Raw genomic sequence first — 17,977 nt, 5'->3', positions numbered from 1 at the left:
TAGTGGCCTATGATCGCATTAAAAGTCACCGCCATCACTGACGAAGCCTGGTAACACGTGATCATTAGCGGTGCCCGCCTCGTCTTTCGCGACAGCTTACGCCGAAACGGTGCACACTGCAGTTCGCGTCCACAACGAGGCTGCGAACGACGGAGCCAGAAACCGCAGCGACCCATTTGAGAAAGCCTTTCTCCGAGCCGCCTTCCCGGCAATCTGTCCGGGGCTGCTCTCGACAACAATGCCAGCAGAGCTGCGCGCAGGGAAGCCGCGGAGGGCACCCGACCCAACAAGTGGTGTCGAAAACAGCGCCAGCCGGGTTTTTTCCGGGTTCGGGTTCACAACAGTAGCACCCTGTCCGGCCATGCTGCAGCCTTTGCGCCGTGGAGGCAATCGGTTGGGTCGCCCCCTCCACTCCGCTCCACCCGTCTTCGTCACGATCGGCGCGAGGAAGCCCGAGCCTTCTGCACAGCCAGGAGCGCGCCAGGGCAGCAGCCAGCACATGGAACAATGTCCAGACGCAAATTTATTTAGCAAGCCGGAATTGGGATTTGGATTCTCCTAGGAGACTGTCGCTGGTTGCTTCCGCCTGGGCGGAAGGGAGGGCCGCTCCGAATCGCAAACAGAGGACGTCCGGCGCAGGTTTTCTGTGAACCCGCTCGGAAGCTGGCGTCTCATCTGTGCTTCGGTACATCTACTTGATCCACTCACCGCTCCGTTCACTAAGGGTTAAAAGAAGTTCGGCTGAGAAGAGAGAGAGAGAGACAGAAGAAGTGCGGCACTACCCACGTCTACAGCAGCGTGAACCGCTCAGCCCACGATCTGAACTGCATAAGTGAGCAAACGGTCACCCGTGCCAAAGGAGGACGCTTTACGTGGAGGCATCCTGAAGTGCAGGCTAATAAGTGTTGGAAGCGTAAACTGGTACCAGTGTCAACGCGACCGTGAAGACGATGTGCAACCAGAAAGAGTTCATAGGGCGATCGTTTATTCTGGCCAGCCGTTGCTAAAAAGACCAAAACTGAAATTAAAACTATACAGGATGACTCGAATGACTCAAACTATCTCAAAGCAGATATGTGCTGAAGCGCCATCCCTGCAGGAATGTCTCAGCAAAGCTGTTCTTACACACGGAAATGGCCCAACCGTACAAGGCTCGAACGTTAGCTTCCTGAAAAAAACAAAACAAAACAGGAGAGCTATACAGTTACGAGGCGGGGTTCAGTGGCTACTCTGTCGTGTTACTGAGCACAAGGTCGCGGGTTCGATCCCGCTCACAGTGGCGGCGGTTCCATGAAAGTGAAACGCAAAAATGCTCGTGTATACTGAGACTTTGGTGCAGGTTAAAAGGATAGTGAACAAAAATATGAAAACTTGATATCGAGAAAGCCGCTGGCAAAGAAATTGGACGCTGTCGACTGCGGGAATTAACTTTTCAACGAACTCACACGCAAAATAAACCGGAATCCGTTTCGCTACAATAATAAGGAAGACGAGAAATTTTGATCCGTATACTGTTATGTCCACCCATTGTCAATTATGTCCACCCACTCTGACGAGTAGTCACAACTCTGCGCTCCTATATAATAAACGTCTTGCGCGTGGCTACGACTGCAAAGCCACTTTGAGGTTGTTTTTTTTTTTTAAAGCAGCGAATAGATACCGTGTCCACAAAGACGGGTCTGCTCGTTTTGCGAAATCTCGCTACAGTAGGCAGTTAAAAGAAACGGGGGGAGGGGGGCAAACAATGCTGCGCATTGTTCTCCAAAGGCACCAGGCTTTCCGGTGCCTTTGTTCCCCCTTAAAAATGCGAGCACCGTTGTGCGGCGCGTGTACACCTGCGAGGCCCCCAAAAGTAGGCGAACGGTACCCGGTAATCACCGTTCCGGGCCACCATGTTAGCGCCTCAAAGCCATCTGAGGGGAGGACTTCCCCTTGCCCACCTTACAGCTCGGTGTCCCTCACACACACGAAAGCCTCCGCGGTGTGCGCGTCCGACACGAAATGCCCGCGACGGCTGCACTGATTCGGCGCCACCTGCTGCAACACTTCGCCGCAAGCGGGGGACTGCAGAGCAAGCCACGCCCATTCCAGCACGTCCGAACTCCCGAGCTGCAACCTGCTGGCTTTCCATGAAAAAAAAAAAAAAACACGAGGAGAGAGAGAGAGAGTTTTCGAGGCGTACCTGGAACAAGTCGGTCAGGTATGGCGAATTCTGACAGCAGTGCACAACCAACGATTCGCTAAGACGACACCTACGCGTGCTTCGGCTCGCACAGCTTAGCTGACTGCGTCGTACGCGCAAGCTTTTAAAGACGCCGTGCTCGCGAACAAACAAATAATAATAATTGTACTGAAACGAGCAGAGGCCAAACACTATCACCCTCAGGAGCGCAGAGACCGCAGCGCACGGTACGCAGGGCGGCGTTCTCAATAGGAGCCTGATGGGAGCGCATCTGAGTTATTTTCCGCGGCCAGCCCAGCATAGAAGAGAGAGGCCACAGCTGCAGCTGCGCCGCAGAACGTCGCTGCTCACCCAAGCGTCCAAAACACGCCCGTCAATAACGCTGCAGTTGGGCCTATACTGCTACGAGATTAGCTTGTCCGTGCGTCGGGTTGTCGTACAGCCACTTAAAAAAAAGAAAGAAAAGAGCTAAGCAACTCGCAGGAGGTAACAAAAATGGAGGAGGAACGGCGTATATAAGTCACTTCGTACTGCTTTCTCCGTATGACATAACAACGCGCACTTTCACGAGCGTTTCGCATGTTTAAGCGGCGCTGCAGTTTTCGGGTGAGCGCCGTTCTCGCATATCCTACCGCATGATTTAATCAATTAACATATTAATTACCTGGCTTGACACGCTAAGGCTGGACTATGAGGCACGCTGTACTGAGAGATTCCGGATTAATTTCATCATGAGGGATTCTTAGCGTACACAAATATTTCACTGAACGAGCGCTATTGAATTTCGATCACCTCGATACAAATATGATCGCTGCGCCCGCGTTCGGACCGGTGACTATGTGCTCGGTAGCGGAACGCCATGGCCACTGAACCACGGCGGTGGGTCCTTCACGTCCGAGTGAAACCTGTTATTCAAACGCATGCAGCATGCACACCCTGACAATCAAGAGACGCCGGCCACACTGCACGCTCGCGCAGTCACGCTTGCCAGAGGTTCAACGAGACGCCGAGGAGACGCTGCGAACCAAGTATACCTGCGCAAGAGGTCCAGCCGTGCGCTTTCTTACAGTACAGGCAGTAAACAAGAGCGCTCGTAAGCAGCAGTCATCGCGCACCTTTGACACTCTAAACCCCAAGCTTCGATTCAGGGCAGCGATTGAATGGGCCGAACCGCAGTTCCACCGCCATGCAGCGCGCACCTTTGCACTCGCGAAGAATGAGCAAACAAACACGCAGGAACGAACAAGCCTTGGCTGCCGGCACTGGTGCACACTCGGGAGACGCGCCACCGCGAGGAGAAACTAAGCACCGTTAATCGCGTAACGTGAGCGGCGCGCATCAAAGCCGTCATTGTCAGGCGACAACAGGAATGGCGCGCATAAATCAGTGCCAGCGTCGCACGCTCGCCGATGAACCATCGCGCGCATCCCAAGCGTTCGGATACAATGGAACAATGAACGGCGACAGCCAGGATTATTTATTCGCTCACGATGCATGGGACGCGATGGCCGCGCAGTTCGCCTCAACTCTCAATTCCGCGCACCGCTTAAGCGACTGTCGCTCTTGGGCGAGACCGTTCGCTACAGGTGTAATTGCGGCTGCCGACACATACGCAGCAGTCCCACATCTCTGCATTCGGCACCGTTACCGGCATTCATCCCGACAGCACAGAAGTGCATACGCTGACAACGGGCCAACAAAGATGCAGACGCCGAGAGTTTCAGCCCTCGTCTTGCAGTTTGTCCCCGCCGTCGACGCGGTGACCTCGTGGTAGAACATCCGCCTCGCATTCGGGAGGTGCTGTGTTCGATCCCCAGTGTCGCCGGGTGCTCGCCGGTTTTCTCACGGGTACAAGACTTTCCCCGCCATGGTGCTCGGCTCTTCTGAGGCGAGATGGATGCTTGGGAAAAGGGTCTTGGACCAAATGCAGTGCAGTCAGCAGGGTGGCCCCGAGACGGCCACACGAAGACAGCAGTACATCTGCCGCTCTTGACAAGAGAGAAATGCGAAACAGTGCTCCCTCGGGAACAGAGAACAGGAGGAAGGACAGTTTCTGCCAACTTCTCACGGTGACCTGGAGTCAATCATCGCGCGCCGAAACCTTGGCAAGTCTGTTCATTCGGACCGCGATAACCCCGTCTCCACCTGCCGACGTTGCGACTGCGTTCATTGCCTGGTGCAAGGTGCTGCTTTTGCCCTCACTGAAACACCACGGTGGGAACTTGCGCAGGGATAACAACAATACAAAAAAAGAAAATCAGAAAAGAAGGCAAAGCCGCAGGCTTTACTGCCACGCTAGGCACGCGAATGTGCCAAGAGTGGCTCAGTGGCCGAGCAAATGCGCCAAGCTGAACGACGAAGAAAGCCGAGCACGAGACAGGAGGCCGCCTGGCAGCGCGTGTGTCCACGCACACGACGCAGCGTCCACCGTTCGCCCTGCGCCACATCACGCGGGCGGCGAGAAGGTCGGCTCGCACGCACGACAAAACGTCCCTGTCGCAACAAGCGCGCGCGTCGCCCCCACGTCCGTCCGGCCAGAGGACGGTTCAATTAGGGGCCCACGCAGCGCGCTGAGCAGAAGCAGCGGCAGCGCACAGAGATTGTTCCCATGCGGGAGATCCCCAGCCTCGCAGTAGGACTCCGCTGTGTCGTGCACGCAGCAGCCGAAAAGGGTCCGCAATGCGGACCAGCCACCCGTTGACGTCCGCCACATCCCCTCCCCCTCGAACGCCCATCAAGCCGCCCTCGGGTCAGACAACGGCTCTGACTAACGGTGGCTCCGAATCGGCAGGCGATGCCTGCCTGCGACTTAACCGCAATGGCTTTTATTTAAGAGTACCCAGACATACTGCAAAAGCTACGGTGCGCAACACCCCGATGTCGTTGCCAGTCTTACAAACTTGCGAGTAACCACGAGGCTGTACAAAAAAAAAAAACAAGAGAAAAACTTGCGTAAGAGCAATTCTGCTCAACCTCTCAAATTTAGTCGCAAAACCGGCGCATACTTATGTGTTGTATTAAATTTAGTACAGTTAAAACTGGACGCTTAATTATGCGACCACACAGAGATACACGGCCTCAAAACGTCGCGCGCACGCACGACGGGCATGCATGGCTTTTTCAGGAGACCTCCAAAAATATTAACGAAAAAACAAACAAACACTGAGCCAATATATCCGGCAGGGATTTGCGCCGAGGCAACGTAAGATCCTAATATGATTTAGCTCTCGCAACCGCTTCCGACCTCATCCTGAAGAAAGTAATCCCAGGTTATTACCCCGGGTCAAAAGCCAATAATCAATCCTGGTCGACAAAGAGGAGCTCCACCGAGCTTATGACGAATTCTTTTTTTTTTTCTCGCAGTAAGTGGCTGAATCAGGAATACTCCCTAATGCTTGCAATGCCGGACTCAAATTTTCACTCGCTCTATTCGCCGCTTCGCAGGTAGAAGAGGACGTCGCTGTGGATGCAGATTAACCTGCACTCCGTTACGGATATCAACCTCGTTCACGAGATGTAGCACGCACAGCCTTTGATGTTGATGAATTTTTACGGCGCAAGGCCACCTGTGGCCAAAGAGCGTCACATGGCACAAGGCTTTTTCTTCCACTCAAGGTGGGGTGTCAAGGAACCATTTCCCAAGCATTTCACCGGGAAGCCAAGCACCACCAGGCAGGGTAATCTGGCGGCACTGGGGATCGAACCCCGCACCTCCCGCATGCGAGGCGGATGACCTTACAGCCTTTGTGGATATAGTAAGAGACATGAGGGGGTTTGCTTCTAAACAGTGTAGCAAGGCTCTGGTAGCACCACAAGAAGTCCTAGCTTACGCAGAGGTGAGGATGAAAGTTCCTCTCACCTTGGAACGAAAGGGATTTGGAGCTCTGAACGTTGTTCACACACACTTCGGCGGCAGCAGTGACTGCAAACGAGACGAAACCCCGCGACCAGCCATGGCAACGCCGGTCGTCGGAGAATATTTACTCGCATTCGAATGACGTAAGTGCCTCCGCACCACAACTGACGTGAGAAGAGTGATTGTTTGGTTATGTTTTATCAGAAACGAGAGGATCCGTGACAAATGAAACGCTTTTGACAATAGTTGCAAAAACGCGCTCGAACCAGGGCGAAGGCCGATGGCGGCAGCGGCCGAGTAGAGTGGTCGGAAACGCGGAGGGCAGGGAACAAGAAACACTTCTGCGCGCCGACTGGCTGATGTCCACTGCCGCACGGGATAGGAAGGGCGGACGCTGGACAAAATAAAAAATCTCCAACTCAAGAAGGCAGCTGCGAATGCCCCCCAGGGGAGACCCTCCAGCCAATGGCACTGACTGGTTCTCATGACGTCACGATTAGTGCTCTAGGGTGAAATCGTATACGTGACTAGCAAGTGCCTCCGTGAAATGGACTAACCGCCCCGTCATGACAATCGGTCACCGCCATTGGCTGGACGGCCTCTCTTGAGGGTCATTCGCCGCTGCGTTTTCGCTTGCATGTGAAACAGGATGTAGCCGAAAGTTTTACAGCGAAAGCTGTTATACTTAAGTTTAGCGAACATGCTTGCTCACAGGCGATTGCACAGTTGGGCGTGTGCTCTCGCTGAATTTAAACAAGCTTTCTTCGCTCCTTAGAGGGCAAGCTTTCGATGATGACTATGATTATGGATTTTTATGCCGCAAGGGCATCTACGGCCAAAGAGCGCCATGACACACGGTATTTTCCATTTCTCAAGGTGGGGGTCAGAGACCCATTTCCCAAGCATTTCACCCTAAAGAAGCCGAGCACCAGACCAGGGGAAAGCTTGTACCCATTCTATCACCGGTGGGTACCCGGCGGCACTGGGGATCGAACCCCGCGCCTCCCGCATGCGAGGCGGATGGTCAACCACTCGGCCACCGCTGCGGTTGAAGGGCGGCCTTTCAATGAACTAAATTCCCTGCACATTAGTATATCCGCAAAGAGGCTAAGACGAGTTTAACTAAATGACTCTCCGATGGGGAGTTTTATCATCGGCCCACTGAGCTATGCCCGCGTCTAAACGAGCAAAAAAGATGCTTGGAGAAGGTCTGCCCCTCCTGCTACCTTCATTCTGTTCTCCATCTCTATCGTGACCAAATAAGGACTTGACACGGGGGCCGACAGAGAAGTCTTAACGAGCACACGTCTTCTTTCTCCATCGCGCACAGCACGCAGGCGCTTCGTTTCCGTCTGCAAGGCGGATCGCGCCGCCTGCGTCATCCTCTGAATCTCCGCACTCGTTGCAGGGGGCGCGCTGGAGACCGGCTACCCCTCGCAGCGCCTTCGGGCCTCCGACGGCGCCTATTTTTGCCGCTCTCCGCGCCCCCACGCGCGGCCCGCCCGCCCGAAATGGTGACTGCCGAATGCAGATATTCGTCCCAAATCGAATCTCGACGGTGCATCCTCGCCAGAGAAGCACTCAGCTCACCTGGTCGCACTATGCATAAGCAACAGGAATGAGGCTGTAAGTCATTTCATCAAGGGGCGCGCTGCCCAGCGCCGAAAGTGTGTGCACAGCCTCGGTCGAAAGTCTTCAGGCCACAGGGTTTGCCTTTATGAGCCATTTAGTTGTGCAGTTACGGCGCATCCGAAGCTCCAAGTGCTTCAAGTCTCTGGCAGGGGGAAAAGACTTTTGTACTCACCCTTCCGAACTCTTCGGGAGCTTCAAGCGTGCCAAAAAGCCCAACTTGAAAGAACAAACGCTGTGCCTTAAACACTTCTTACCAAGGCTATCCGTGGTTTGGCTGCACGTAGCACCTTCCGTAGGGCACGCCGCACGCAAATTACAACGTAATATCAAGGAACGTTATAATCGATGAACGACAAACAAAGGTAAGTTTTCACTTCACTCAGAACGTCTGCTGATGGCGCCTTCAAGCTGAGAACTAAGCGTGCGATTATTTAACCTCCATCAGCAAAGCCCGAGACTCCCGTATTCAGATTAATTCACTGCCTGCGCCGTCCCGGTCAAGATTGGTCTTTCGCGAGAGCTTACAAGGTGGTGTGCCCTCACGAGGCGGAAGCCCCTCCGCACAGAACACTGACAACCCACTGCCACAAACTAACGACCGTGCACCTAACAAATGCCTCTTCTCTGCATTACTGGCCAGTATTCATTTCGCCTTGCCACCAATTCGACAGTTCCGTCGTCAACAGTGATTTCCCTACACACTCCCTAGGAAGGAGGGGGGTACATCCCTCCCTTGTTTTTCCGAAGGAACCCCCTAACTCCTAACGATTTGTTTATTTTACACTGATGGCTGCTTCTTTCACTCCCTCCTTTAGCCCTTCCCTTACGGCGCGGTTCAGGTGTCCAACGATATATGAGACAGATGCTGCGCCATTTCCTTTCCCCCCCAAAACCAACTATCATTATTATTATTATTATGGCTGCCAAAAATGGCTACCCCTCCTCCTCTACCTTCAGCCCAAGCGCTCCAGCCTAGAAATTGAGACACCCCCCTAATTTCCATCCCTGGTCGTCAAAGGGCTCGGCTACGTCGAATAACTTACCACAGCGAACTAATGAGGGCAGCATCTAACAGTTCGCCAACGGCGCGTGCCAATAGGCGGGCGCACTGATCACAAATACCTCTCCATCGGGTCGCGCATTATAGAGCAGGCCAGCGAACCTATCCTCGGTGGAATAATTCGATAATAATAAAAAAAAAGCCCAAGCGCGGGGGGGGGGGGGGGGAGCAGCGAAAGCGAGGCCACTCTGCCACTGGGGCTTCACATTCCGCTCTGAGAACCATCAGCCATGCTTGAGAAGACGCTCTTGCGTGCGCAGAATCAGAAGACGCACCAAACAACGTCGTGACTCGAATAACGTATTAGCAATGCATTCCGAGGCGGCAACAAAACCACCGGCAAGACCTTTCTGCGCCCGGCTCGGTTCTTGCTCTATACCGTCGACTTCTGCCGCGGCTCGTCGAGAAAACAATCGCACGAAGCAAAAGGGAACAAACGACATAGCAAAAGAAGGCTAACTCGCAGGTGGGGGCAGGCATGCGCGTTTGCGGATTTACACCAGCGAGGCGAGAAACGCTTGCATTGGAATATAAACGTGACCGGGGCTCCGGTAGAATTCTGTAACGTCCGCAGAACAGACGATTTAAATAACTTCCACAGTCGCCATTATCGCACTCACTAGCGCACATTTACATTCACAAAAGAGTGACATTGTGCGTTACGTCAGATTTCAATAACAGCGCGTACCAACGAACAAAATGGATATGAACACTCAACGTTCGAAATTTAAAATTATGCCATAATCTTGGTTCTACCCCCCCCCCCCCTTTTTTTTTGTTAGAAGTAAGTCACTGTTGGGCAGTCAACTTTCGAAGCTAAACAAGGAGAAACAAGCCGCGCACAAGCAGTCGTTTATAATACGCACATCTTTTGTTTTGTCCTCTTGAGGAGGGCTGTGCGCGCCGTCGATGCTCTGAAAGCTCTGTCGACGCGCTCGCTTATAAAAAAAAAATAGCAATAAAAACAAAAAGTAGCAAACACGCGCACCTAAGTTCTCAACAGTGAACTGAGCTACCAGCTCTTTTGTTGCGATGCCTGTAAAACGATAGACAATAAATTCTGGTCACAGTAAGCGTACGGCTCATTGGATGCTCAGTGCGAGGGAGAGTTTAAAAAAAAAAATTGAGGGAACCCTCAAGCTCCGCCTTAAGGTTATGACGCGATAGCGTAATCGGTTAAATCCCATATATGCAGAAGGTCATTGTCTACCTAATTATTCATAGATCCCGGGGAGTCCTCATACCACTCCTGGTGCAGGGGTTAAGCGATGCGCCACTGCACTGCGATGGCAGGTGCTCACAGCGGCACATACGTTGCTCATCACGAGCGACCAGTCATTAATTTAACTGCCACCTGCCACGGTGGGCAGTTTGCTCACAGTCCGGTGGACAGGTGGTGATGACGTCACAAAGTCATGTGAACCAGGTGGCCCCCACCTGCCCCCTAGGTTACTCTCTAGGGACCACCTGCCAGAGTCATGCACGTGACATATCGCGCACAACGCCGACAACGGATTTTCTGGGGAACGGGGCATTCAACGCTATCGCGTTAATATCACACACCACGCCCAGCAATATTGAACATAACGTCCTCGCGGGCAGTTAAAGGTTCAAAGCCATTATTGAATACGTTTTAAGCTGCGCAGCACGACCAATCTTTGATCCTTTCTTTCTTAATTATGGGTGATTATTTGTTATTACAACTCAGCTGGCAGCTGAAATTGAATTACGGCCTGTCTTGATTCAGCCTTATCGGCCGCCCGCAGCACAAACGGACAGTTAGCGCAAGTGCATTAAGCCCTGCGAACAATGCATTCAATAAAGAATTAATCCCATAAATGTGCACTACCGTATCGGCCTTTTCCAGCACTTCTTATCTTTTGCTTTCCTATTTTTCCAGCGCAGCACTGAGGGGCAAAAGGCACTTCGCAACAACACGGCGGTATAAATGGCAGGCTTCCAGCCGGGCGTGCATGTGAAGCGAGCGGTGATTCTTCTTTAGGCGCCTGTTCGCAGTTTCCAACGATAACAAAGCAGCCTTCCTGTGTTTTGAAACGAAACACAACGATGCGAGATAGAGTCATAGAGCTCCCCAATACCGCCCCCCTTTTTGCAAGCTCACCCAACGCCGTTTTAACCGCCACGGCGCCCTTGAAATGCTCGCATACGCAGACAACCTCGCACAATAAACACGCCGCCTATCCTCACGACCCAAGTACGCTCATACAGCCGCCTAGCGACTGAGAAAAGCAAAGGAGAGACGGAGAAGAAGAAGGGGGAATTCGGTGCTCTCGTTCCGCGGTACCGCCGTGGGGTGAGCTCACACCACGCCGTACGCGGCGAGAGAGAGAGAGAGAGAGAGAGAGAGGGGGGAGGGGGCTGTTATTCCTGTAATTACGGTGCCCACCATAAAGCCTCTCCCGCTGTCCTTGCTCGGCTGATCTCGCCTTACAACGCCCACGCTCCTGTGCTCTCTCCTACGCGAGGTGAAGCTCCGACAGTGGTCGATGGCCCGAACTTAGGAAGAAAACAGCTTACAGAATAAAGCGGGATACGTAAACATGCAAACGACAGCGCGCAAAGGTGTGCCGGCCCTGCGCGTTCTGGCGGATTCGCAGTGCTGAAGTTTTGCAGGCCAGTCGAAAGCACAGCGGCAACTGCTCCGGCACTTGATCGACGTGATGACCGGCGTTGTGCACCTCCGGGCGTTATCGAAGCGTGGAATGCTACGCTACAGTTACTCATCGCCGGCCGGTAATCTTGCCAGCCGACACTGCAACAGAAAGCACGAAATTATAAGGCGGCCCTCTTCCGCTCTGCAACGATACGCGTTATCACCTTGAGCAGACTTTCTGAACTGATCGCGTCAGTTCAAAGTGCGGCTTTCTGAAAGCGAACAAGCATTTACCTTATTTTTCCCCCCGCGACCCAAGACCGTTGCCGATAACATCCCTCACTCTTGTGGACGATCGCAACACTACGACGACGTCACAGCGCTATTCCTGAAGTAACTTGGAGCATGAATCAATAGGCGCCTGTGCTGTTCATGCCGCGGACGGGGCCGGCCCCCAAAATCGACACATTTGCTCGCACAAAAGGCAATCGCCGTGGATTTCAAAGAACAATAAACACAGTTCTCGCTAACGTCCGCACACTAAGCAGGCTCAGAGCCTTTGGACAGACATGTGTTCCCTGCTTCGGGAGAAATCTCGCGCAGCTGGCCCCACAGGGCGTTCAAGCACCTCTAGAGCGACTGTCATCTAGCTGCTCACCACCCTCCTTTGGAGAGGGGCCCGAAAGCGGCAATAAACGCCCAGGCACTGGATCTCCGAGTTCCCGCAGGGAAGTCGGTGATCGCAGCTGTTCACACAAGAAAGAGTTTCGGCGCAAAAACGTTAACCTGCGAGGATCACGAGCTGTCTCATTCACGAAATTCGCGCTGCGCTGCCGCTGGGAGATGCGAAGCATCATCCGAGGAGCGCGCAGTCGGAAGCCGCCGATGTTGGAAGAAACCAAAACTTAGCGGCGGACGCCGGCAGCCGCACCGGGAGCTTACCTGACCGCTGAAGGCCGCCGGTGAGTTGTCGGCAACATCGTAGATGACGGGGGGAAGTCCCAGTCCAGAGCCACCGAAAACAGAGATTCCAAATCCGAAGGACTCACTTCGTTTCAGCTGCACACTCCGCAACTCTCCGTCGTCCATTATCCAGAGCCATGTGCCTATGCTGCCCCCGCAAGGCAGATGTCTGAATCTGCCAGTTGCCGGAGAAGCCGAGGTGGCCGAGCAGTACAAGCGAGAGCTACGCACCTTCTTTTGTGTTCTCTTTATTTCCCTCACTGTGCTTTTGTAGTGTACATTATAACCTTTTTCCACTCAATAAACGAATAAATGGCTTATTGAGTTCAATAAATATTATTATTACATTGCAACAATGAAACTAAACTTTGACAAATATGATCAATGAAGCGTTTGCTGCAGCCCGATCGCTAGCGCATGCAGCCCGTTGCTATAGAAACCGAACAAGCTTCAAAATGGACGTTTTTAATATGGCCTCTAAACGTATGAAACAAGCGACGTGGGAAACCTAGGCGCTGTTTGCTTGATGAGAAGGTTAAAATTGAATTTAGCACCTAATATGCATTCTTTCAAAGCGTTACGTTTTGTTCGATTTGTTCGAAACTGTTCTGGGTCTGCACACCAAGCGACATCACCTGAGTACGTGCCGTTTTCGCTCTTCAACCATGTCTCGATTCTGCTCTCACCTGTGTGTCGCTTCCAGGTTTCAAACTGCTAGAGTGGCCGATGTTATCGACGGAAGGCGCATTGCTCGCGAAATCGAGAGTGAAATCCGAGCTGCGATCGATGGCATACTATCTGATGGGAGGCGGCGGCCGCGCTTGACCGCCGTATTAGTTGGTGATGACGAAGGAAGTTCCGTCTACGTGAAGAACAAGATCAAAGCTGCAGAAAGAACAGGTACGTAATGATTGCTTACAAGCGTATGATCCCGCTATATTATGGCTGCACCTGTTACACTCGTCTGCCATCGTGATGCAACTAACGTCTCGTTCCCCTGCTCTCGCGAAGGCGAGCGTGTTCGCTGTCACGCAGCTTCCCGTTTAATTCAAGGTAGTAAGCGTGGAGGAGACGGCATTTATTTTGCACACATGTTGACAATTAGTTTTATATCAGTGAAAGCGTTCTCTAGCCACAGCTACATCAGTGAACCATTAGAAAATAAAGTGGGTTTGGATTTACCACCATGTCATGTCGCAGCATTGCAGGGGAAGCATTATATGCGTTGATAGAGACACTTCAGTTTCATATGCTCACGTCAAGTGTGTGTCACATCTGCAGACAAAGTGGAGTCGGGACTTAGAGATGGCAAAAAGAACTTGAAAATTTTTGTGTGTAAATTACGTTTAGCATATGGATACAGGTTTCATGAGCAACAATTTTTCCAAATAATTACACTAGTTAATTGAGGGCAAAACTTTGTCATTGAATTTTGTAGATGTTTGATCATATTTATACGTAACCCTCACTTGTTTGCATGCACTTTTCCTACCGGTCTTGAAGTTTGAAAATGCCCTTTTAGTAGAATTGTGTTCCTGCCTTGCAGAGGATTGTCTCTGGTGTCTACTAGTGTCTACTAGTGGTGTATTTCAGACATAACTTCACCAGCAAAAGCACGAGACACCAGGAGAACACAGGACAACGCTGGACTAACAACTGAAGTTTAATCGAGGAACGGCCAACCTAGGACACCAGAAGACGCATGCTATGTTCACGAATCGCAAAGGCCAGTGAGGGGAGGAAGTTCAAGAGCTGCACTGTGAAGCATGCCAACAAGTTCGTTGCTTGTTCGACTCGTGTCGTTTACAAGTTACCCCTGTCATGTGGTAGGGTGTACACCGGCCAAACTGGCAGATGTGTTAATGACCGCGCACGCGAACATAACAATTCCCTGAGAAATTTGTCTGATCGAAATAATCTCCCACGTCACTGCAGGAGTTGTGAAGATTGTGTTCCGGCTTTTAAAAACATGTCAGTCATCGGAAAACGAAAAAACAGGGAGGAAAGGGAAATCCTGGAGGCCTACCATATTAAGTTGCAAGGCAGTGACACATGCGTCAGTGCACCGTCTTTATAACTCGCTAAAGAGGAATTTAATTTCCTAAGCAAAAGTGTGCGTGTACAAGTTTGACAGGCAAAGTATGTGTCTTTGTTGTTTGCCAGATATATAGTGTGTATCCACTCCTTGGTGAATCGCCACTTATGTATTTGTTTTTAAGTTTTTTTTAGTGTGTCTGATACGCATGTGTCTTCTGGGGTCCTAGGTTGGCCGTTTCTCGATTAAACTTCAGTTGTTAGTCCAGAGTTGTCCTGTGTTCTTCTTCTCCTGGCGTCTCGTGCTTTCACTGGTGAAGTGATGTCTGAAATACACCAACTAGCCCACATGGTTATCTAGTGGTGTCCTTGCATCTGGTTTGTTGCATAGCCGAACAGATGGAAGTCCAGAGAAGCCAAGCCAGACCTGTAAGGGAAGAGAAGGAACTTCCTGCCCTATTTTCTCAGTTTCCTTCACTGTTAAGCAAACACTGCGAAAACAAGCGTTGTCATGCTGGGAGCTGTCTTTTTTTCCAGGTCACTTATTGTACAATGCAGGAAGGAGCTTCTGGAGTATTTTAACATATTAAACACTATTTGGGGCTCATTACATTTACCATTGCATTTATGACTTGCCAAGGTTCAAGAAAAAGAAGCAAAATCAAACTGTCTGCATCTAAGAGCACTGTGCCCTTAACCTTGCGAGTTGATGGCACGATCTTTGCTCTTTTTCTTGATGCAGAGTTTGAGTGATGCCATTTCATTCTGTGCCTTTTTGTTTCCAGCTCATGACAATGACACCAGCTTTCATCACCAGAAATAATACAGAGCAGGAAATCATCTCCTTCATTTCTGTATCTCTGGAGCAGTTCTTTTGTGATGGTTTTGTGCTGAGCATTCTACTCTCCTGTCACCTGGCATGGAACCCAACAGCCGCAAATTTTCCAATAGCCTGAACTTTCAGTTATCTGCTGGACTGTGTTCCACTTGGTTTCAAGTATCATCACAATTTCTTGGGATCTAGAGGGGCCTGTCTACTTTTGTAACTGCATCAACACTATCCTTGGCTTCCATTGCGGCTGTCTGTAGGCAACCGCTCCGAGGCTAATTTTGAACGCTTTTCTGACTACCTTTAAAATGTAGCGCCAAATTTCTAGACGTTCCTTGCTCTGACGCATGTATTTCCATGCACATGCTGAAGCCTGTGGGAAATTTCTACTACCGGTATTTCTGCTGACCTGAAAGATGCGGGTTCGATCCCAACCGCGGTGGTCGCATTCGATGGAGGCGAAACACTTGAGGCCCATGTACTGTGCGATATCAGTTCATGGTAAAGAACCCCAGGTGGTGGCATTTATCTGGAGCCCCCCAATACGGTGTCCCTCATAGCCTGAGTTGCTTTGGGACGTCAAACCCCATCAACCAAACCTATACCAAACAAAACTGCTGGTATTTTATTTTTGATAACTCTGTTACTACATGTTGTCAAAACAAGACATGAACAGCCATTTTGATTAATTTACTAATGGGCAGATTATGCAACTTACTGATGTCAAATGACATTCTGCGGCTATACAAAAAGAATGCATCACATAGCATCTAATACTCATTTTCGCAGTATCGCAAACTTGCAGGCAAAGCTTTGCTCATTGCTTAATGTATAACTGTTGTACAAAAACAGGCAAGCAGCGGCAGTCTTAATGGATGTTCTTTTTATATGTTGTGTCACACATGTTGGCTGTAGTAATGCTGAATGGGTACACAGAGTCTAGTTCTCATCGCTGATTTATTTTCTATGCATGCTGCTGGGATGTTTCAACACAAGAGGAGATTCACAGAGCTGATGCAGGAGCTGGAAGAATATCAACAGAGAAAGTGTCAAGATGTAGTAGCCTATGTGTTTAGGCCTTACATACCAGTTTACTTTAACTCAAGGAAAGCTAATTAACTTTTGTTCAAGACTTCATCACTTGGGTTGGCGGCTAATAGCAGTAGCACCAAATGGCATCGTTTTTTTAGCAGCATAGCAGTACAGGAACGTACTACATTATTGTCAACAATCTCTTGCTCTTTTTCTTTTCCAGGGATAGAAACTGATAGCCTGCATCTCCCTTCTACAACTACACAAGCAGCATTGCTTGACATTGTCCGGAGGCTTAATGACTCTGAAAATGTGGATGGCATCCTCGTCCAGTTACCACTTCCATCTCAAATTGAGGAAAGTGTTGTATGCAACGCAGTACTGCCATCCAAGGATGTGGATGGCTTTCATGCTCTTCAGATGGGGCGACTGTGCTTAAACATGAGTTCCCTTGCACCCTGCACACCACTAGCCATAGTGGAAATACTTAAACGCATTGGTAAGTGTTCGCAGATAGATTGGAATGCTGTTCTATTTCATCATTGGACCTAGTAAAGAACCACCTGCCATAGTGGTTTTGGCTTTCAGCTGCCGATCCCAAGGTTGCAGTTACGATCCCAGCCACGGCAGTCATATTTCGATGGACAGGAATACCAAAACACCTGTGGGCTATGCGATGTCAGTGCATGTTAAAAAACCTGAGGTGGTCTAAATTAATTTGGAGCCCTCCACAACAGTGTCCCACATAGCCCGCGTATCGCTTTGGTACGTTAAACCTCACAATTTAATTTTTTCCTATCAAAGATCCAAGTTCAGTCAAAATTTTTACATGGCATTTTATTATTGAATACTCTTGTTTTATTCTATGAAAGTTCTCGTTAAAGTGCTTCTTTTGAAGATGCGACCTGAAGTGGTCTTCATGCAATTGTGTTTCTATTTTTCGCATCCGTACAGCAACAAAGTAGAGCCATAGAGCTGTGCTTTGGCAGGTGTAGGTAATCTTTTTTTTTTTATTTTACTCCACCTGGCAGATTTCTTGTGTGAGTGTTTATCTAATTTACTGAAATGCTCATTTTTAGGGGATAAGTAGAGATTACATTGAGAGCTAAATTACGCAGCTAGAAGCACAATTTGTCATGTGCAAATGCTCAGAGCTCCAATGCAGGGGTCTCACGGCATTGGCCTGCCTGGTATGCAGATTAGAAAAAAGGGGGGAGGGGAGACTGTTGAATGATACTCATGAAAAAAGAGGGTTATGTAGGGAGAGCAAGAAAAGTAGCAGAGTTCTAGTGAAAGGTTGAATTTTGTAGTGTAAGTGCTACTGTTCTATCAAACTTGCCACTAAGAACTTGGACAGTGTTTACCTGCAGCTTGGAGGTGCTTTCGTGCAGTGCATAAACGCATGCCAACAATGGGAACGGTCACAAGTACATCAACCATGGATGGTTTGATGTCAGGACATCAAGTTCTGTACTGGTTATCGTTGATATTGAAATTTGGAACCAAGAAAACTGAGCAGAAGCTTGTGAAAAGACTCATTACCAACCACAGTTCATGTTGTCTTTTTGATATGGTAGTGCTGACGTAGAGAATGGAAACTGCACTCTCTAATGTTTTGCACTCAAGGTATAGAGCATGCATTATGCCACTAGGATGTATGTACAAGTGTCATCTTACTTTCCGATTACGTGGCATGATTAAAAGGATACTGATGCAAAATTTTGAAATGTAGGTGAAGACAAAAACATTCTGTGAGGTTTGCATTCTGTGTCTAC

The 17,977-nt window shown here is 50.2% G+C and overlaps 2 protein-coding genes across 2 annotated transcripts in view; one reads left to right on the top strand and one right to left on the bottom strand.

Annotated features, from left to right (window-relative positions):
- LOC144115117 (uncharacterized) overlaps positions 1-12,483 on the bottom strand; it is a gene marked incomplete in the record, with an annotated part of 149,375 nt that extends 136,892 nt beyond the window's left edge. Inside the window, 1 exon segment of the mRNA XM_077649281.1 lies at positions 12,287-12,483. Coding sequence (XP_077505407.1) covers positions 12,287-12,433 — 147 coding nt within the window.
- A 263-nt stretch (positions 12,484-12,746) lies between these two features.
- Nmdmc (NAD-dependent methylenetetrahydrofolate dehydrogenase) overlaps positions 12,747-17,977 on the top strand; it is a 32,232-nt gene continuing 27,001 nt past the window's right edge. The window contains exons 1-3 of the mRNA XM_077649280.1: positions 12,747-12,946; positions 13,011-13,207; positions 16,426-16,701. Of these exons, the coding sequence (XP_077505406.1) occupies positions 12,834-12,946; positions 13,011-13,207; positions 16,426-16,701 (586 nt within the window). The 5' untranslated portion in view covers positions 12,747-12,833. The remainder of the gene's footprint in view (positions 12,947-13,010; positions 13,208-16,425; positions 16,702-17,977) is intronic.

This window comes from Amblyomma americanum, chromosome 1 (assembly GCF_052857255.1).
Source record: "Amblyomma americanum isolate KBUSLIRL-KWMA chromosome 1, ASM5285725v1, whole genome shotgun sequence".
Taxonomy (NCBI): Eukaryota; Metazoa; Arthropoda; class Arachnida; order Ixodida; family Ixodidae; genus Amblyomma; species Amblyomma americanum.
The sequence above is the reverse complement of the archived record's forward strand: the minus strand, read 5'-3'. Positions and strand labels throughout refer to the sequence as shown.